The 21631-nt window shown below is 43.3% G+C and overlaps 1 protein-coding gene across 6 annotated transcripts in view; it reads left to right on the top strand.

Annotated features, from left to right (window-relative positions):
- The window catches only part of LOC310674776 (cation channel sperm-associated auxiliary subunit beta-like), a 45134-nt gene that overhangs the window by 9104 nt on the left and 14399 nt on the right, over nt 1-21631 (top strand). For 5 of the 6 annotated variants that reach the window (XM_083434466.1, XM_083434469.1, XM_083434464.1 and 2 more), the window contains 14 exons: nt 491-637; nt 1741-1833; nt 2982-3100; nt 4190-4222; nt 5863-5929; nt 6383-6429; nt 7839-7991; nt 9471-9623; nt 13435-13579; nt 14223-14374; nt 16079-16221; nt 17103-17299; nt 18019-18345; nt 18987-19126. In XM_083434466.1, coding sequence (XP_083290592.1) covers nt 491-637; nt 1741-1833; nt 2982-3100; nt 4190-4222; nt 5863-5929; nt 6383-6429; nt 7839-7991; nt 9471-9623; nt 13435-13579; nt 14223-14374; nt 16079-16221; nt 17103-17299; nt 18019-18345; nt 18987-19126 — 1916 coding nt within the window. The remainder of the gene's footprint in view (nt 1-490; nt 638-1740; nt 1834-2981; nt 3101-4189; nt 4223-5862; nt 5930-6382; nt 6430-7838; nt 7992-9470; nt 9624-13434; nt 13580-14222; nt 14375-16078; nt 16222-17102; nt 17300-18018; nt 18346-18986; nt 19127-21631) is intronic. The other variant, XM_083434465.1, reaches the window with a different exon arrangement.

Raw genomic sequence — 21631 nt, 5'->3', positions numbered from 1 at the left:
TTCCGCTTTTTTTTGGCCCAAAGGCTCCAAAGCAGTAAATAACATTGATACATATGCATACAGAAGAAATCAATGATAATATTGCAACACATAAAATATGTCAATCAAAACAAAATATAATACTGGCAGGATTTCCAATAGCCACCATCATGAAAAAAGAGAGTACCCTGTGTGTGTGTGTGTGTGTGTGTGTGTGTTTGTATTTTACTAAGAACAGGTCTAAGGAAGGTATTCGTTACTTGAAGTGGTCTCCTTCAATTTCCAGCAGACTTAGACAACCTTGTCTCTTCTGTATGCCTTCACCCACTTCACCCACCCCCTACCTTCCACCACAGTGATGGCAGTCCCATTCCCATCCCCCACCCCAACCCTGGACCAGACTGATAACATCCCTTACTCACCTCCAAGGGTGTCTCCACAAATTTCAGAGATAGTTGCATATTTCCTAGGAAGAATTTTTGCTTTCTTAAACATTAGTGCTCTCTTGCAGATCCTCTTCTTCAGTGGTTTTGGACCCTTGGTGAAAATGTGGAAGTTAATGATACACTGTCTGAAGTAGCCAATATCCAAATAGCAAAAACTCCTTGTGCAAGTGATGTAGCATTACTTGGTCTGATCTATAAAACTAAAAATATAGGTAAGTATCTTGCATTTTTACATAATTAGCTGATCCACCAGCTTCATTTTCCGACTGGGTAAAGTGGGATGTAACATTTTAAAATAAGTATACTTGTTTACTCAGAAGTAAGTCCCATTGTGTTGACTGAGTTTCTCCCAAAAAGCTCAGCAACTTTTACTTCTAGAAATATGGTAACCCTAGGCAGCAGAGAAAGGCCTTCTTGCTGCCATGTGCTTTGAAAAGAGTAGAGGAGCAAGTTCCCCTTGAAGCAACAGGACTGAGGACATTCTGTTGTTCTCAGAGGGCCTGGTGCAGCCTTCATGGACAATTCCCTCTCACAGCAATGGAAAAGACTTTGTTGTTGTTGTTTACAAAAATATCATTTGCAGTTTTGCAAACCTTGTGCATCGCTGGCACTATTTTAGCTGGGCAAGCAATGACACTTGCATACTGAGCATTCAAAATAAATGGAATAAATGGTAGGTATGCATTTTTTGAAATGGTATCCCCTCCCCCAAAAAAGAAACAATTAATTTGAATTATTTGGTCACCGGTTTGTTTGTTTTTAGTCAAATATGTGTGTGATGGCATGACTGCTAGAGCATTTTGATGAGAATCTCAGGTGGGAAGGAGAGGACAGGACACAACCACTACACTGCAGCGTATTCTACAATAACCACAGGAATACGCCAAGGATATGTTTGCAACTGTCCCCCACCCCACCCCATACTGAACCACCTGCTTGTGCTTATTAACTTGGTACTAGTGGTACTAGTAAAGCAGGCAGACATGCTTTCTTTCAGTGTGTGCAAGTAGGTTTGAGCTGAGTTTTTAAGGTCTGTAATTGTATCTGTGGATACAGGGGTGCTTATTTCCTGATTTTGCTGCTGTTGGGGTGATAGGTTGTTCTTTTACCCAGACTCAACATATATTTGTAAATAAACTCACATATCACAGAGAAACCTCCAGTCATCTCTTCATCAAAAGCGAACCAAACCAGCTACATTGCTGAAATTTCTGGGAAATATGAAGCTTTATAACAGTTTAATAAATGCTGGTAGCCTGGCTTTATACTGTGATTCACTTTTCATGTAATGCATTGTTTTCTTTTGTATTTGAAGGACTAATTTTAGGATTGACTGACAGTGGATTTATGGGTGGGGATACGGTATGGTTCAACTTGTCTGCTACCATTTGTGCCATCTTGGAAAACGGTAATTCTTATTTTCAGTTGTTTAATTAACCCATATGCATTTCCTTTTTATTTGTAGCCTGTCTTACCCCAAGGCCTTAGAACACGTTGCACTTTCATAGAATGTACAGGGTTGGTCCAAATACAGACTACACCCCTAAAATGAGATCTCTCAAAACATAGCTTCTCTATTTATAAGAGTGTCACTATAGACTGCACTCAGCTTTTATGTGAGCCAGATTTGGGCGGGGGGAAGTGTGGCCTATATTCAGACCAATACAGTAATTGTAGGTCTCAGAGTGAAGGTTGTGGTGTGATGTGGTGTGGTTCAAAACCCTAGGATCTGGAGAGCCCTCCCTCATCCCTTTTCTTTGGACAGTGATAAGAAAGAATCTCTGCCTCCTTGGGTCCCAAATTTCAGCTTCTTGGCTATGGGAACCCTCATCCCTCAGCATTTAGGGTCTTCTCTCCCTGGGGTGGTATTGACAGGTCAGATTCTACAGCCTGTTTAGGGCTTTTGACTGATGCCAGCCTTGAATCTGGCATGTTGGGCTACTGAGTGCTTTCAGCTGTGGTTCCCAGGGTTGCCATTTTTTTACTCTGGAGTGCAGAACCTCCAAGTGTCCCTATTTTCCAGAGACAGTCCCAGATTTACAGAAGCTGTCCCGGTTTTTAATTTGATCCCAGAATGCCCCACTTTTTCTTAGGATATCCCTATCTTCATCTGAGAAATACTGGAAGGTGTGGAGTTATCTGACCCCCAAGGCATCTGAAGGCAGCCCTGTATAGGGAAGGTGGTTTTTTAAATGTTTAATGTTTTTATATGTGTTGGAAGCCACCCAGAGTGGCTGGGGCAACAAAGTAAGATGGGCAAGGTCAGAAGAGTCAGCCTCTGTTCTTGCTGCCCCCTGAACTTGCCTTTGCTATATCTTTTTTAAAAAAAAAAAAATGCAGCAAAGGAGCAGGGTTCGAAAGAGCAGATTTCATCACTCCACCCTCTCTAAAAACCACATAGATCTAGACCTTCTTCAAATGCATATCAGGTGCATGGATTGCCCAACAGATCTGGGTGTCTCAATATGGGTGTAATTTGCCATGTCTATAACAAGTAATGATGGAAGTCTGAGAGATGCAACTCAGGTTACTCACAATGCCTTTTCTCTCCTCAAGATTGTTATGGACTTGCGCTTGTGGATCTCACCGTAACAAATACGCGTCTTGTACTCCTCACCTCACTAGGATTATTTATCAGTGATGATCTGCGCATTGTAACTGGAAAGCTGTTGCAGGTACGTATGTGCACTTCTAAATATCCCTGTGTCCCCTTCCCCCAATCATCTAATGTTTTAAAAACCACTGGTAAGCATACTGCAAAAAAACTAAGTTTGGAAGATCTCCAATGCCATACATGTCTGCTCAGAAGACAATCTCATTCAGCCTAAGACTATATCCCTACTATACCCATTTCCTGCAAGTAAGTCCCATTGAACATGGTCAGAACTACGTCTGGGTAGGCACATCTAGGATTGCGTTGTTAATCTGTGTACTAATCATTCTCTCTCCAGTTCACCTGATGAACTAAGTGTATGAAGAGGCTAAGCTGGTTGCTTCGTATGTGAACCATTTTAACCTTACCAAACTTGTGGTCTTTTTCTATGCTAGGGGAAGTGGGAAACTTTGGAAAGAACTTGAAAGGACAAATTTTAAAGGTCTTGACAGCCTGGAGCAACCTAGCCAGATGGGCAGGGTATAAATAATAAAAATTATTTTCATATTCCTGTGCTTCACTTTTGCTGCATATTTTGTGATTTTAAATATCTGCCGGGGTCTCTCAATAAAGAGTACTTGCCCCAAACTTGGATCTTGGTATCCAGGACTTCTCCTTTCTATTTTTTTCTTTGCACCAACAGTAGCTTTGCTGCAATTAATAGATACCTCTTATATTAAGATCGATCTCTGTGGCCCTGCTTCAGGAGTGCTACCTTTAGAAGTGAAGGGGGTTGTGACAGGGCCTTTTCTGTTGTAGCCCCTTGTCTTTGGAACCCTCTCCCCAGAGACTTTTGCTGGCACCATTGTTGAATTCTTTTTAGTGATGGGTATGGTACTTGATTTCCTTAGGTGTTTTAGCTGTTGGTTTGTAGCTATTGCTTCTTTCCGGTTATCTCACAGGAAAAGTACATGCCCTGGCTAGGTTGCCCCAGGCTGTTGGTGGAGACAGGCTTCTTATGTCACTCAAAACAACCAATGACCATGTTAATAATATTGAGTGTAAGTGGTAAATGAATATGTAAAGTAATACACTTGTGAAATTGCTTGTGAAAAGTGTGGGAAAGAAAGTGATGATTCATACAATTTGGTCTTATTGTGTTTTATTTCAGTTCAACAAACCAACCTTATGTGGCTTTGAAATGGTGAGAAATGGCTAAATGTTGTGTTTGTTGTTCTCAGTGGTGTGTTTTTGTAACATCTCACAAATAATGTTTTCTGAAACTCTTTCCGGCATTCGTTTTGTTAGCCATTTAGAAATAAGTGTCCCAAGGGTCATAAATCACGTGGTATATGGATCCTAACAATGAAATCCAGAGACCCTGGTACACTGGTCAGAATGCTAACATTGGCTTAGTATTGACATCAAATGTGTTATCAGAATCCTATGCATTTCCAGCTGCAAGTTCAAATGTAAATGGCAGCACTCTAAAGGAGAGAAAACCTAGCAATATATTGTGATACACACACACACCCCAGCACTGACACAATGCAATCTCTGTATGCTAGGCAACTGACACCTACAAATCAGCCGTGTTACTTCCATGCCATCACCCACCTCGACGACACATAGAAGACAGAAGCTTGCAGGCACACACACAGAGCCCAATAAACATAGCTTTCTAGCGACAACACAACTGACAGGAAAACTCACAGGAATCAGTTGCTTGATAGCCAATGCCTTGCTTTTTATATTCTCAGAAGACACTGAACTTCATTTCTCCACCCCCACCACACCCCACCCCACACCCCATGCCGACCAACTGCATGGTTTGTAGACAGGGGAATTATTGGGTCGTCTTTGTTTTTATTTTTATTATGTAATCTGTGTTTTTTAATTGAAATTTATTGTTGTGAACTGCCCTGAGATCTGCAGTTATAGGGCGGTATATTAGTAGTAGTAGTAGTAGTAGTAGTAGTAGTAGTGGTTTATCACAGTCGCAGTTCACAGAGGAATTGCTGTGCTGAGGGGGGGGTGTAGATGAACTCCTTTTACTTTTGCCCCAGTCACAGACTCATCCTGGAGATTGCTGGAGTAACAAGCTGAATGAGGGTTGGGGGAAGGGATCCCTCTTGGCCCATTCCCATTAATACAGAGAATAGAGCTATAACTCACAAAAACATTTGTAAATTGCTTAGAGGCTATTGCAATTAAGCAGTATATAAATTACTGTGATAAAACAGTGAGTTTTGAAAGCAAGACACAGGATACTGCATTGTATAGTTCCAGTTGCTAGTTTCCACTTGTGTGCTATAATTTCAGAGGACAAGAGGAATTGGGTCCCATTGAGGCCATATAGCTATCCTTTGATCTGTGAATTCCCTGACAAGGTTATATAAACAGCTGTCAATGTGTTAAATCAGAATTCTGTGCTGCATGAGAAGAACAGAAAGAGGCAGTGGGGTAGTTTTCTTTTCTCATGACTATCATTGGGAGCTGGAATGAGATCTTGGGGAAGTTGGTATCTCAACTACATCTTGCTCTGCTTCTGACATCTCTGTAATTCTGTCTACTTTTGGCCATCAATTCTCTTGAGTTGTTCCACCACCAGCACCACTACTAATATCACTGGCATTGCCACTAGAAACTAGAAAGCTAGTGCTGTTTTCTGACATTTGACAGTATTGTCCACTGTCTTCCTTGGCTCCACAGAGGTTTTTAGGCAATGTGTGATAGTTAGAAAGGACGACTTGTGCCTCAACAGACGCTTTCAGAATCTTATCAGCTATACTATGCAAATTCACTTGGCATGCTAAGTATTTCCTTGTCTTTTTCCGCCCACAGGATGATTATCTTAAAGCTGAAATATGGTACAGCCGCCAGTGTCTAGCTAATAAAGAATTATATGAAAGTAAGGAAACCAGGGACTCAGCTAGATTGGTAAAGAAAAAGTGATTTATATGTGTTGAATGTGTAACTTGAATCCATAGGTTCTCCAACGTTATGGCGTTATGGAGAAATATAGCTGTGTCATATAATGTCCTAATGTCTGCTTCCAATGTCTTCATGTAGCTGTTGAATAGCATGGGGGACAAAATAGCACCCTGCAAAACTCCATAGTGTAAGTGGAGGCAAAGAGTGCTCCCGCAATGCTCTCCTGCAATAAACCAGCTCAAGGCAGAAAGCATGCCTCTCCGCTCATACACACTTATATATTTTAAGGCATGTCACAAAAATAATTTCAAAATTTCACCCTGAGTTCTTTTTAACTGTTCACATGAAACTGGGTTGATGCCTTTTGTAAACTATATTTTAGAAGTGCAAGCACTGAGTTGTAGCTAATATATTTCTGCTTTTCTTGCAGCGGACTATGTTGGGCTGTCATTCAACAAAGATAAGTCATTGAGCCAGGTAAGGCAAATAATGATAAAACCTTATGAAAATATAGTTGAGGTTTGGTGCTTTCTGTTCAGTACATAATTTAACTTCCTGGCCACCTTGGCAAATTAATGTTCAGAAATCAAAAGGACAGTTGAGCAAATTTATTACTGGAAGCTTTTGTGGTCGCTATCAGAGCTTTTAGGGAACTGACTGCCATATGCTACTAGGATAAGTTCAAAGTTCTTGTATTTATTTACAAAGCCCTAACTTGTAGCATAAGGAGCTTATGATAGCATAAGGAGCATCTCAACCTTTAGATCACTACCTGATCACTGAGGTCTTTGGAGGAGTCACTGTTTGGGGTCCCCACACGTCCTTGTATTCCACCAAGGGCCATTGGTTCAGTACTGTGGGTCCAAAAAAGCAGGTTCAGAGCCCCAATCCAGAACAGGCTTCTGAGTTCCACAACAGTTTCTGGCAGTAAATCCTATCAGTTTAAACATATACACAGGCCCTGCTTTCTGCCTGCTAGCCATGCAAAAATTCACAAAATGTCCAAATGTAAAGAATTATTCTATGCCTCGCTATACACTCCACAGATTCAGATTTCTGAACATCCAGAGTTTACCCACTTTCTTAATTCCTTGCATCTTTGTGCTTTGCTAGTCGGTGGCAGCTATTTGGGGGAAGAAACCATGCAGGGAGGGAGGGAGGGAGAGAGAGAGAGAGAGAATCGGAGAAATCAGAGCAGGAGAGATTGGACAATTCATTTCCCCCCTTTGTCTTTCTTTTGCTGTTAAGCTGAAGCCATCTCAGGAAGAAACCATGGAAAGATGGGACTGGGGTGGGGGTGTGGGGGGAGATCATACAAAGACCACGGTTAGAAACGTTCGCACAGGAATTAATGGAAATTATGTGAATGCTTGCCCATCGAATGATTTCCAGGGAATGCATAGTGCTTGGTTAGTAGGACCTGCGTGTACTTTTTAATAAGCATCAGTAATGAGCAATTTGGCCCTTGCTCTTGTAAAATCTTCTTGCTTTGCTTCTTGTTTGCTTTATACAGGAGAGGCCTGCTGAGTGGAGCACTGACACAGCGAGTTGCTGCCACTTACCAGGAAGGAGGACAGGAGGGGCAAGGCAATGGGGAAACCACTGCTGCATGGGTACATCATCATCAACATCATCATGTTGGTGCACCGTACAGCTCTGACCTTTCTGTTGCCTTGGCCCTCCACTTCTCCCTCCTGGTCAGTGGCAGTGGCTGTCCTGCTAGGAGGCCGGGTACACACCATTGCCCCTTCCCACTAGCCACTCCTGTATATTCAGAGCTCAGTGGATTCTTTAGCAAAGCTTTTAAGTTCGAACAATGATATATTTCTAAATTGATTACTTTGCATCCTTTTCTTCTTGTTGTATTTTTTTATTAAAAAAAACAGGAATCCACTTGTTTCTATAGCAATGATACATTTCAAAAATGGCATAGCTGCTTGCCTCACAAAATGAAAGGTGAAAGGCACTTATCCAGACGGGTGGTTTCTTTTCTTGTTGATTATGAACAGAACACTGGCATCGCTTTGTTATCTCAACAGGTACAGTGCACCAAAGGACTCTGATTTAATTATTATTTAATTGATAACTCTGAACAGATGGCAATTTGCTGCTCTTGTTTAGAAAGGATTCTCATTTTTTGTGATGTGATTTATGGTTTGGTGAAAGCATTTGAATTTAATTAGAAAGGGGGCAGTTCGCAATGGATGGGACAACTGATTGAAAGCCCCCTCTCCCCATTTTCCCTGGCTGACCCACCAATATCAAACCTGTGTCCTGCAATAGCCTCAACTCCCTCCCCACCCCACTGCCAAGCTGAGTTCCTTCCGGAGGAGTGGTGGGATGTTAATTAACTAATTAACACATAAACTTCCACAGTTCACCTAAGTTCACAGGTAGTCTATGAATGCCTTTCTGAAGAATATAGATCCTTCTGTCCCTTTCAGTTCCATGATTCCAATATATATGTTGGATATTTTCTCCAAAACAATGGCTATGGTGATGTTTTAAAAAGGAAACATTTTAAAATGAGGCATTGTATCTTCTGGTGCTCTGATCCCTGCAATTGTTGTCTTTTCTAAAACATCTCTTCTTCTTTGTCAGTTACAAATGCCACAGGTGCCTTCTCCCTCCCTTAGAACAATAATTAGGCAATATATTTTTGATTGCCCCTTAGAAGGCAGAGGAAGTGCCCAGATAGATTGCATCTGGGCACCTCTTCTACTGCATTCTTAAGGTCAGTAAAAGGGTGTTGTTGTTGTTTAATTGCTCTTGGCCAGTCTTTCCTTCCCTCTGAGGCACGAGGGCATTCAGCGAACTAAACGTCCCGAATCTGGGACTCATAGGTGCCAATTCCCTGGGGCCTTGGGTGCCCAAACACCCACAAAATTCCCCATGAAGGGGCCAGGCACCCACAAATTTTGGTGTCAGGGCCAAGCATGCAGCATGGCACCCACGACCCTGGGCAACCACGACCGCGGGGCTAAGCTTTCACTCCTGCTGGGACTTTGAGGCCTGTCTAACAAGCACTTCCTGAAGAGGCAGAAGCAGCAGTGTGGCAGAGAAGAAAATGAAATCCGTACTTGGATTACTTGATCTTCTTGCAGCAGAAGGGCATTCTGCCCATCTGAGTGCAGTTCTGGCTCCATATGGCAGCTGTTTGAGCCAGCTCTTTATGTTTGTTCCCTTTTCTCAGCTTCTTTTCTGAACTTAGAGGTCCCAGCCTCTCAGAAAGTGCTTATTAGCTGTGCCTAAGGGATGAACCAGGGCCTTCCCTTCAATGAACGCCTTCCTGGCAATGAGAAGGTCTTAACCAAGTATAAATTGGCTCTTGTTAGGGCAACTATACCTGCCCAGTTCTAACACTCTGCTTGGACACTGTGTTTCTGCTGTGGCACCCACAAATTTTGGTGTCAGGACCAAGCATGCTGCATGTCACCCACGACCCTGGGTTTCTGCTGTATCATTTCTTTCTTTGATAATGCATATGTTTAACTGTGTTTCCTTCTTTTTCTTCCTAGAATCGGGCATTGATATCAGTGCATAAGTTAACAGACGGCAGCATGAATAAAAAAAGAAAATTCCCAGCCTTCTGGTTTCCAGATCCGCGATTTATACCAAATGGATTGTATTTTCACACAAACAGCCATTTTCTATATGCATATGGCAATCAGGTGTGTAAGAAGGAAGGTGTATTAACAACTGGCACATAGTGTTGCAAAGGTGGCATTCCAACCCCCAACCTCTATCAAGCGGTAGCAGGATTCTGGGGGGTTCCAGACCCTCACCCTGCGGCCGTGTTTCCCTTGAGAATCAAGACACAGAAGTCACACATCGTCCAACATTTCTCCGATGAAAATAGGAATGCCCCATTCCATAACAATAATTCTACTATTTATACCCCACACATCTTACTGGGTTGCCCCAGCACTCTGGGCAGCTTCCAACGTATGTAAAAACATAATAAAACATTAAACATTAAAAAAAAACCCAACTTCCCTATGGATTGCCTTCATACAGCTCGGGGGTTGGATAACTCCATACCATCCAACATTTTTCCAATGAAAATAAGGATATCCTAAGGAAAAGTGGGACATTCCTGGATCAAATCAGAAACGGGGATGGCTTCTCTAAATCAGGACATCCCTGGGAAATGGAGACACTTAGAGGGTTTGAGCGGAGGCTGTCATAGCTTTAAGAGTTAGGATTTATTCACATAGTTACACCTGAATTTAGATGGAGGGTTTCCAGATCCTAACAGCACAGTTATCTCAAGAGAGGCTTCCCCGCCCCGCCCCCCCAGCACTGCAGTCCAAGGCATCTCTCCCAGCTTCCCCGCGGCCTGCCTGCCAAGATCGTGCTCCTTTCCTTTTTCCTTTCCAAGCCTCCTGCCCAAAGCCCCAAACTCTTCTTGTGACATCACACCCAGTTACCCTGGCAACCTTCCAAATGTCCTGTCTCTGTTTATATTTTAGGGGGGGGCGGGATGGGAGGACAGTTCTCTTGGATTGCCGGTGGCCCCATCTTGTTTCTTAATGGCTCTGTACTTAGCTTGTGGCTAGGGTAATCTTCCTTTGTCCTGCATGATGGTTCAGCCTGCGTTTTTACATTGCTAAGCTGTCTCACACCTGGGTTAAGACATCAAACCATTATTAATTTCTTTTTTAAAAAAAAAAAATGGGTGTCTTGACTCTGGTGGGCAGTGAGAGCACACCTTGCTCCAGGAAGAGAAAGCGGTTTGCATTGAAACTGCTGCTGCTACAGCGGAGAGGAAAAGGCTCTGATTTGGCAGCAGTTTCTATGCAAATTTGGGCAGGTGCCTGGGACGGCTCACCTGACAGCCCCCTGGCATGGTCATGATGTTGGGTGATTGAAAGGTGTGTTGTCCTGCACGCTGGTCAAAAGTTGGCTTGCTGGATGTGCTTGAGTAAGATGCATGTAATCTGAGTTTTGCAGGCACGCAACAGAGTTGCTATCCTGTGGGATATATTGTCCAGTGACTTGTTTCTGAATATTCATTCATTTGAGCATAACTCCCAGATCACCCTTATCTTCAGAGTGGTTAATAGTCAGGAGCTAACAGAGAGACAGCCAAACCACCGTTCCTCTCCCTTGGAAGTCTGCATCTATGTGACTTTTTGTAAATATTCGTCAGCATCTTCAAGACAATGTGGTGGGTGCTTCTAGGTATTTCAAATGATGGGGTGTTAGAGGAGGAGGAGTACCTTTGTTGGGGGACACGTTGTGCTCCTTCTGGGGTAGTCTGTCCACCTTTAGTTCCTACCTTGTGCTCAACTCTCACTTGTGGCTCCTATTAGCTGTCAGTATGTGACAGTGGCCACACCCCAGGAAATGGCTTTGAGTGACCTGCTAAACCAGGTAAGGGTTGCTAATGGGTTTCAAAACTTTGATGAGTTAGGGACTTACCCTGCTTGTGAAGACAGGCTGTGGTGGACTGAGCAAATCTCTCTACTTGACCGCTGGACTCATAATGGGTTTTATTATGAGTCCAGCGGTCAAATAGACGGTTTCTGCAAATTCTGTAGAAGGACATGAGGGGCAGGTGAGGCTCGTCAGCCTGGTAAGATAGCCCATCTAAGAGAAGTAAAACTCTGGTCCTAAACCTCTGCTGCGTTGTGGGCTATATTAGGGAGAAGAAAATGCTAAGGAGCAAACCCTACACAAATCTGGTCTGGAATCCCTAAGATGCTTGGATAACTCCTTGTACACCTCCTTACAGCAACTCCTGCAATCAAGTTATATGGTCTCAGCGGCTGCCCCCAGTCATCCGTTTAGCTGCCGCATGTATTGCCCTGCTTTCCTTTGGACCACATCAGCAAGACCAAGAGGGGGGCCTTGTTTTTCTGGGCAGCCCACGACCTCCACACTCACTGCCCAGGCTTGTACCCCCTTTTAACATTTACATGAAGGCGCTGGGATAGATCATCAGGGGGTTTGGGCTGGGTGTCCATCAATATGTGGATGATGTTACGATATAGAAGCAATGCAGCTGCGAGCTGCTAGCTTGGAAACAGCACATGATGTTGGGACTGTCCGTGGGAAACAGAGGGACAGTCACTTCACAGTGCGAAGCACCGGAATTAGCTCAGAGTGTAATATGAGCTGTACAGGAAGTACAGGAAGTGTTTCCCTCTTGACTGCTGGAGTTTGAAGAGAGCAGTCATGTTTTTTGTAACGCTGCAAAGACAGAAATAAAGGTATGTAAATACGTTTCTGTCTATCTCTTTCCCCGGCCAGGGGGCAACAAAGAGGGTGTGTGTTCTTCTCACGCTGAGAAGGATCGCCTATCGTGACCTCTGCCTGGATCTTGCTGAGGAATGCAGACAGGGAGGTCAACAGGAGATCAAGCCGGGTGCTGGGAGAGTTGCCAGTTTCTCCTGATAAAGGCTTGATTTCCGACAGATGATACCCAGCTCTACCTCTCTTTTAAATTGGAACCAGTGAAGGCAGTGAAGGTCCTGTGTGCGTGCCTGGAGGCAGTTGGAGGATGCATGGTGGCTAATGGATTGAGGTTGAATCCTGACAAGACAGAAGTACTGTTCTTGGAGGATGGGGCGGGCTGGTGTGGAGGACTCCCTGGTCCTGAATGGGGTTACTGTGTCCCTGAAGGACCAGGTGCACAGCCTGGGAGTAATTTTGGGCTCACAGCTGTCCATGGGGGCGCAGGTCAATTCTGTATCCAGGGCAGCTGTCTACCAGTTCCATCTGGTACGCAGGCTGAGACCCTACCTGCCCACGGACTGTCTCGCCAGAGTGGTGCATGCTCTAGTTATCTCCCGCTTGGACTACTGCATGTGCTCTACGTGGGGCTACCTTTGAAGGTGACCCGGAAACAACATGCAGCAGCTAGACGGATGACTGGGGGCAGCCGCTGAGACCATATAACACCTCTCCTGAAAGACCTGCATTGGCTCACAGTACATTTCCGAGCACAATTCAGAGTGTTGGTATTGACCTTTAAAGCCCTAAACAGCCTCAGCCCAGTATACCTGAAAGAGCATCTCCATCCCCATCATTCTGCCCAGACACTGAGGTCCAGCGCCGAGGGCCTACTGGCAGTTCCCTCACTGTGAGAAGCAAAGCTACAGGGAACCAGGCAGAGGGCCTTCTCGGTAGTGGCGCCCGCCCTGTGGAACGCCCTCCCATCAGATGTCAAAGAGATAAACAACTACCTGACATTTAGAAAACATCTGCAGGCAGCCCTGTTCAGAGAAGTTTTTAATGTGTGACATATTAACGTATTTTTAATCTTTGTTGGAAGCTGCCCAGAGTGGCTGTGGAAACCCAGCCAGATAGGTGGGGTACAAATAATTTATTATTATTATTATTAGGTCACTTCAGTGCTGCTAACACAGTGGTTTGACTTCACCTCTAGAGGCGCATTCCATTGTCTCTCAAGACAGATGGATGCCAACAAAGATCTCTTATACAATATTCTTTATTGTCTATCCCCCTCCCTTTTAGGTTTGGATTTCTTATGATGGAGGCAGCACTTTTGCACCATTATTTACTTTAAATGCTGAGATGATTATAGATGTAGATTCATGTGTTTACACCCAAGCGATTATATTTGTGACTGACGCGGCAAACCTTTTCTACACTAAGGCAGGTAGGAAAACATTAAAAGTGGAGTCTCCTGCAGTCTTTGAAGACTCAAATATGAGATTAGGCTAAGAAACCAGGTCCCCCAGCCTATGTGTTCTCATACCTAGGTAGGGAGAAACAAGTGGAAGCACCTGATGCACCTAAGGAATTCACTCTCTGCTGGGCAGAACCAGGGAGCCCTAAGGGTGCCCAAACCAAGAACCATGTAGACTAGAGACATAGATTCACTGCATCTTCTATGACTTCTACCTTAAGTGAGATTGCAGGAACTTGGCTGACCAACAGCAAAGGCTATTATCTTGTCTACCCCCACCTTCAAAAACCCTCCATCGCAGACCAATCCATTCAGACCATGAGGCACAAGGAGCTTCTTCCAAAAAGGAACAACACCTCCTTGCATGCTTCAAGGTATTTGACCACATATGACCTTGTTAGATCCTGGTCCTTAGGATCTGAATTTGCATAATTTAGATATACTTTATCCTCATCAAAACGATCTATTTCCTCATTGCATTGATTAAATATGGGTTGGAAGAGCTGTTGATCTCTCCAAATATTCACAGAAACCTATTCTAGAATAAACTCATGCTTCCTATAATAATAAGATTTGATGCATGCCCATTATTTATATTTCCCCTTTTCTGTAGGTGTAGTGAGATATGCCAAGCTTATCCCTCCGGCAAAGGGTATCTTCAACATGTACTTTGACCACCTGGGAATATTAAATCATATTTCTCTGAATGATACAATTGACTCATTTGTAAAAGAGACGAGTGTGGATGTGGACACTTTATTGAAGGTTAAGGATGCTTTTGATGTGTGAATGAAAAATGTCTATGAGATTGTAATAATTGTTGTTCTTGTTAAGGACAAACCTTCACTCTTCCAACATGTCAAAGTAGGAAGCTAGTGCTAGAATGGACACTGGAGTCATTAATCCAGCATTTTTTCACCTCTATCCAGATATCCTTATAATAGATTTAATTCTTTTTTTAAAAAACATTAAAAGTTGAATTCAGAAAAGCCACCATTATAATGGGTTACAGCAAGAAAGACAATTCTGTGGCTCCTGAAAAAAATAGCTGCTCACTGCTTTCTGGGGGGGAGTGGGGCCGACGTTTGCGGTCCCTCAAGCTCTGGTCTCACGTGCTCCAGTCATTGCAGGAAATCTCTCCCCAGTCCCAGGAACCCTGGTTGATTCCCTGCCAAGAAGGACCATTAAAGCTGGCAGTCTGGGCATTGGCTGTTGCTCCTGCCTGGCCTGGCAGCAACACCTTGAAAGGCGGTGGGCCTCAGCGGCGCAGTCGGGTCCCAATAGCTCAATCCGAACCATATTACCTGTATATGTGCCCTATATGCCGAGGGAGTGCATTAATGAAACTTTCAGAAAACCATTGAGTTTGCCCCACCCCCTTAGCACAGGCAAAGTCACATAATGCTTCAACTAAGTTGCCACCTTCAACTCCTTCACTTCTTTCAAGTGGGAGTTGAAAGTGCTTAGCTTTAACTGACTCCTACCATTATCTTCAGTACCCTGAGCAAATACTGATTTTTAAAAACATAGTCTTGTACTCATTAGAAATTTAAGAGAAACTAGGGAGACATTTAGTACTATCAGTATTATTTTTTGATTACCGCAGCTATGTCTGTGCTGCTTAGATACCAGTTTCATCATCATCAAACCTTTTATTGGCATCACATACCAACATCCATAGCAATCAATACCGAATTCCCGCCTTCCCAGTGACACAAAACATTTGTCAAATGAAAGAGACAAAGCAATCTAACATTACATCTCCAGGTCTCCAGGGAGATCAGACGTCTGCAATGTGTTTCGACAACAACAAAAAAAGATAAAGATATTTAGCCACTAACTTGGTGAGCTCCTGATTGTTCCCCAATAATAGAAAATGTATGACCTCTAACTCTGGTTTCCATTTGGGGATGCAGAGTTGATCTAGGAACTGCAGGCGGAGAGCAACATATAGTTTACATTTAAGAACAAGTTGCTGTCCCTTTATGTTAAACCGTTGTAGCCCTGGGGAAAGAAAGGGATCTAGCAAAACTTCACTAAGGAGAGGATCTTTATCTGTTGTGAGGCAGATGTTTAACCAGCATGTAAGAAATCTCGCCCAGGCTGCAGTCTCTACCTTGTGTTGACCTCCTCTAGACACAAGCTGCCTGCACTCATTCTACCGGCTGGGTAAACCCTGGCAGCCAGACTGGAATTTTGTAGAGCAATTCAGCTATAACTTTGACGTTGAAGACCTTGAGGGCAGAGGGGATATGTGAAGACCTTGAGGGCAGAGGGGATATGTGAATTACCTCTTGTTATAAAGAAACACAGTTTCTAAGCAATTTCTCTTCTGATTGCTATTATAAATTAAATTATCTTTTTTAAAATTCCTATTTATTCCTAAAATTGTTTAGCAAGTTTTGTATACATAAACGCATGAAAATATATATATATATATATATAATTAATTTTCTCACTTTGTTCCAGGATATTGACTTAGGTTTTGAATGTCCTTTGGCTGTACAGTATATCACTGAAGAGCAGATGTTACTTTTAAACCACAAGCCACTGATAGGAACAAACCGTGAGAGATTCAGTAGTCTGCAAAGAGGCAAAAGATTAGATTATGAGTAAATATCAATAACAGCATATGTTTTGTTAACAAGCAATGTCTTGTTCTGTTGGGTTTTTCTTTTTAATGTACCCTGCTATTTTACAGAATATAGCAAAATAGCATCTCTCTAATTTGGTTAAATTGTTCAGAGGGTTGCCGCTTTCTTGTTCTGCCTGCTCTTAGAACCACTTTGTACTAACATTTGCGATGTATACCGTGTAATACAAGTTTCAAACAAAACTTGTAGGCTTCAAAAATATATCAGTAGGTGATGTGTCTGTCATAGGAAATTGGAAATGTTTTCTGCAGTGTGTATGATGATGACATGGTTTCCCATGACTTCATCATCTGGGGGGGATGGGGACCCACCACCACATTTGGGAGCAAAGACTGCTGGAATCTGCTGTCTTCCAGGGATGTGATATTGCTAGAGCCAGAAGGAACAGGTTCAGATAATATGGCCCATGAAATATTGTACCTACTGGGTGTACCTAACTTGGAGATTAAGGGGTATTTTCGTGTGATTTGATTTAATATTTGTATTCTGCTTTCCCCACAACAACTGTTGAGCTCAAAGTGGCTCACAGTAACAATAATACCATTACAAGTCAACAGACATTGTGATCATGGTAGTAAATTCAAAGCACAGGAGAATATAAAGCTAAAGACAAATTCATCAAAAAATTACTACAATTCAATACAAAATCATAGTGATTCAAAAGATCAGAAATAGCTGCTGAACAGCAGCCCTGTGCCAGTTGACATGCTTGAAACCACAATTTTCTCTTAGTACTATTTTCCAGCAAGGGAATCTTAGCCAAAATTCGTTAAAATTCATTAGATGTGTGATCTGACATCATCAAGGTGGTATTAAATGTATGCTTCTTTTTAATTTAGGCCAGGAGGATCGTGTATAATCAGAGAGGTTTTTAGGACGCCAGCTCCTCCGGGCTTTATATCAGCTGTACTGGTAGATGTTCTAGATCGGTTTCCTGTTGAATCTAAAACTGCTAGCCCTTGTACAGCAAATACTTTAAGAGTTTTGCCCCCTACAGGGACCAGTATATCATACAGGCTTCAGCTGACTTCTCCAGGTTTGTGCATCACCTGATAATGAAAAGTTTTTGAAGGAGGGTCTTTGGCTTATGCTAATTACACTTAAGTGGGGAAATATATAGGAAAAGAATTGTAGGGAATACTATTCGTCTAAGAGTGGTTGCATGATGGTGGCCCCTGCCCAGCATTTCCTAATTTCCAATGTAGCCTCTTTTATATGTTCCTCGTCATCCAGTCATTTTTATTTCTACTAGATCCCCTTCCTAAATCAACAGCCAGCCAATCAGTCTCCAACTATGTGTAAATTCATAATTTTCTTATGGAGACAAAATGGCAAAATGAAGGAAGGATATGGACGGTGTATCCCAGAAAAGTAAGGTAAGGAGTTAATCTGGTAGCCCCATAAAAAGAAGAGAAAGAGCCCCCAATTTCCAGCCTGTGAATGAAGCATGGGATTTCAGGCTTCACTTGACACTGCCTGCATTTCTGAGGTTTCTAGCAAAATAAAAAGTTTCATGAGCTGTGGGAGTTACAGGGCTGCTGTTGACTAGGAGAGCCACACAGGTAGTGGCAGTCTGTCAACAATTAGGAATCGAAACTTTATATCAAAGAAGCCATAGCTTCAGGTTAGTTTATCTTTTGTGTAAATTAGGCATATTCATAGCAACAGCAGCAGCAGCAGCAGCAACAACAACAACAAAGGGAAATGCAGCTTCTGCACATTGAATGATGTTTTCATTATTTTCTTGTTTTCCAGGTGTGAATATGTTCAAACCAACCGATCTTGAGAAAACAGTGGTGATTCCAGGCAGTAGCAGTTTCTTCATTGTTCAAGTTGTGAATGACCAAAATGCTTTAGGAGATGCTACCATGCCTAATAGGGTACTTTTAAATACAGACATTCCACCTGGGAGGTGGTTCTTGTATGACTTTGGCACTGTAAATAAAAGAAAATGGAAAATTGTTGTTGACATATGTAGATATACAATACAACAGTTTGATGACCTACCACGCCATGCCATTAAATACTTGGATATTGGGTCAAAGCTGGAATTGAAATTCAGAGTGACTCCAGTTAATGTAGGTAAGGCTGCACATACCGTATTTTTCGCTCTATAAGACGCACCAGACCACAAGATGCACCTAGTTTTTGGAGGAGGAAATTCTGAATCTCAGAAGCCAGAACAGCAAGAGGGATCGCTGCGCAGTGAAAGCAGCAATCCCTCTTGCTGTTCTGGCTTCTGTGATAGATGCGCAGCTTGCATTTGCTCCATAAGACGCACACAAATTTCCCCTTACTTTTTAGGAGGGGAAAAGTGAGTCTTATAGAGCAAAAAATAGAGTATTTCTTGTCTCTCTACTCTATGTATTCTCTATAAAATGTCTGAAAGTGTTTGAAATCATATGAAAGCAAACTCTTTATAAGTTATGATCCTCACTCTAATAATTTAACTGAAATTCAACAAAATGTATTTTACATATATTTAATCCTATTGACTCCCATCCTGCTTACAGATCTTTCATATGGATTTCTCATTTTGATGTGCATTTGTACACAGATGTATATGAAATAAGGGTACGCTGGAATCAGCCAAAATCCTCAAGTATTTTTCAACCCAACTGCAGTCTCAGAGTGGAGCTAAGTTTTGCCTTTTGTGTGAGGTTGTTCTACAGGAAAGAAATATTGGAAATAAACATTATTCTCGTTGTTGTTTCCTTCCACAGCGTATAATGTGTTCCATAATAGGCTAATGTACATTGCAATTGGAAGGCCTTCTCTACTGGATGTGAGAACAAACATTTATTATGACGACAACAATAGCAATTTAATTGATATCACTGTTCATAGTAGATTTTTTGAAAAGGTAAATGCCACCAGCTCTTTTCAGAGTACTTTGATAAAGTACACACAGCTTTTATGTGCATTCAGACTCCAAAAATCTTCTCCCCGTGTTTTTGTACAAAACAAACTTATGTTTACGCTATGGCTTTCCTCACAGAACCCTAGAAATTGTAGAGTAATGAGACTTGGTTGCTAGATGTGTTGGGCATTCATTGCAGATGTTAGTAGGTTTGGTGGTGAGCTGGCAGGGAGGGGCCAGCTTGTGTCCTGGGAAAAGGCATTGGGTTGGATACTTAGTGTAACCTGGGGGTGAGAGAGAGCCTCTCCTGTTGGACATGTAAAAATCTCAGGGTACCCTGGTAAAGGCGTCTGGGTTGAAATCCGAAGGTCCAGATGACGTGAGGTGGGGGTGATGGGCCAAGGGCTTCCGTTCAGTGGCCAGGGGCTGTCAGCTTAGTTTACCAGCATCTTGAGGGGACCCTTAACCCAGGACTGACATTGTGAATAATCATCCAGCAATCAGGTAGGATGATTTGGGATACACACCCAATGCCTATGCCAAAACCTCATGGCCAATTTATTTCCAAGTTCTTCTCATGTCGTTTTTGTTGCTTACTTCCCAGTTCCCAAGGCACACTGCGCATGGGCCTGCAATCCCCCTCCCACAAGCACAAGCACATTTTAAAAGCTATAAAATGTTAATCAGCCAAACGCCTGAGAAACATTTTCACCTGGCAACTAAAGATATGCAATGAAGGCACCAGGGAAGCCTCCCTAGGGGGAGCGTTCCACAAATGGGGAGCTACCACAGAAAAGGCCCGCTTTTGTGATGGCACCCTCCAGACCTCTTGTAGAGAAGGCACATGCAGAAGGGCCTCAGGTAATGATTGCAGGGTCCTGGTTGGTTTAGATAGGGTGAGGTGGTCCTTGAGGTATTATAGTCCTGAGCCGTTTAAGGCTTCATAGGTCAAAGCAGCACCAATTGGCAGCCTTTGGCGGGGAACGCAACACTGATACAAAAACCAGCCACTCGTAGTGTTACACTCCTTTTAATAGCCCTCACCCTACCCCTAATCACCTGCAGGCACCAGTTTAGCACAGACACAGCTATATGGTATAAGACTACACTACAAGGTTTACTGAAAGCAATGGGATGCAAGTTATTAATGACTACAGTGCAATTGTATCTTACACAGGCATTCCGTTCAAAGCAGTCTGCATATCTGCAAAAATGTGTATACTCAAATCATTGGAACTGGACCCCTTCATGAGCATCCTGGGACTCCAGAAGCCCTGAAGTGCTCTTGCGAGATCTCATAGGTCCATCCAAGTTCTCTTAAAATCTCCCAGGAGCACCCCAGACCCGTCATGCAGATAGGCAAAGCATGGCAGAGATAGCTTAAAATTACATTTTTGCATCAGATTTTCCTGGTGCAAAAATAGCTTTTAAGTTCTCTGCCTTGCTTCTCAAGCAAGGTGCTCGCCTCCTGCCAGCTCCTTATTCAACTTGCAAGATTTCAACCAGCCAGACTTCAACTGTGTATGGTTGAAATCAGGCAAGTTAAATGCATGTATGACGTGGTCATACTGTAGGTCTATTGTTATGAATGGGGCCCAGTCCCAGCTATCTTTACCTGATGTGTGACCCTTGTCTTTATATGGATATATTGTTGTCATACGTTTGTTTTGGAGTATTAGATTAATAATATTTATTATTCCTGTTTGAGAAACATTTGTCATATGATAATTCTTAAAACTATTCCAATGGAAGACAGAATTTGGATTTCTTCTAGTACGTACAATGCACACATGCTGTGCTGGTGAAATGAATGCAAATGCCTTACGTCAACAGCCATGTTTGCATGGATAAGGGTCTATGGCAGGGGTCAGCAAACTTTTCTACCAGCGGGCTGGCTCACTGTCCCTTAAATCTTCTGGCAGGCTGGACCACACACACACACACACACACCAGCAGAGGGGGCTTCTCTCTCTCCCCCAGCCCCTCCCTCCCCGATCTCCTACCTCCTCTGGCAGTGGTTGGGAGCTGGCAGCTGTGGCGGCAGCTCTCGCTTCTGAAAGAGCTTTCCTGGGTGCCAGGCACAGGGCCAGCAGGCATACCAAGCTCCGGCCGAAGCCCTGTGATGCGCCCATGGGCCTCTCTGTCCATGGCTGCCTCGCTGGCCAATCCGAAGCCTCACCGCCCACAAGCTGAGGAAACCTGGCACGGCTTTGAATTGACCAGCGTTGCTGCCTGCCCAGAGGCGTCTGCGGCTTAGAATTGGCTGCAGGAGCTTCCTGAAGCCAATCCACAGCCACCCACACGCCCATCATGGAAGTCAGTCCCCGCGTGGTGAGATATCAGTTTAGCATGGGGACTGACCGAGTGGGCAGCAGAGTCCTTGGGCTGGATTAAAGAGCCCCTTGGGCCTTATCCAACCGACAGGCCTTAGTTTGCCAACCCCTGCTCTTTGAGTGCGTTATAAACATGCAACACCAGATGGTGCTGGAGAACAAACAAACAAAATTC

The sequence above is a fragment of the Podarcis tiliguerta genome (genome assembly GCF_965153285.1).
Source record: "Podarcis tiliguerta genome assembly, chromosome: 1".
Lineage (NCBI taxonomy): Eukaryota > Metazoa > Chordata > Lepidosauria > Squamata > Lacertidae > Podarcis > Podarcis tiliguerta.
Note: the sequence above shows the minus strand (reverse complement) of the source record. Positions and strands in the feature narration are given on the sequence as shown.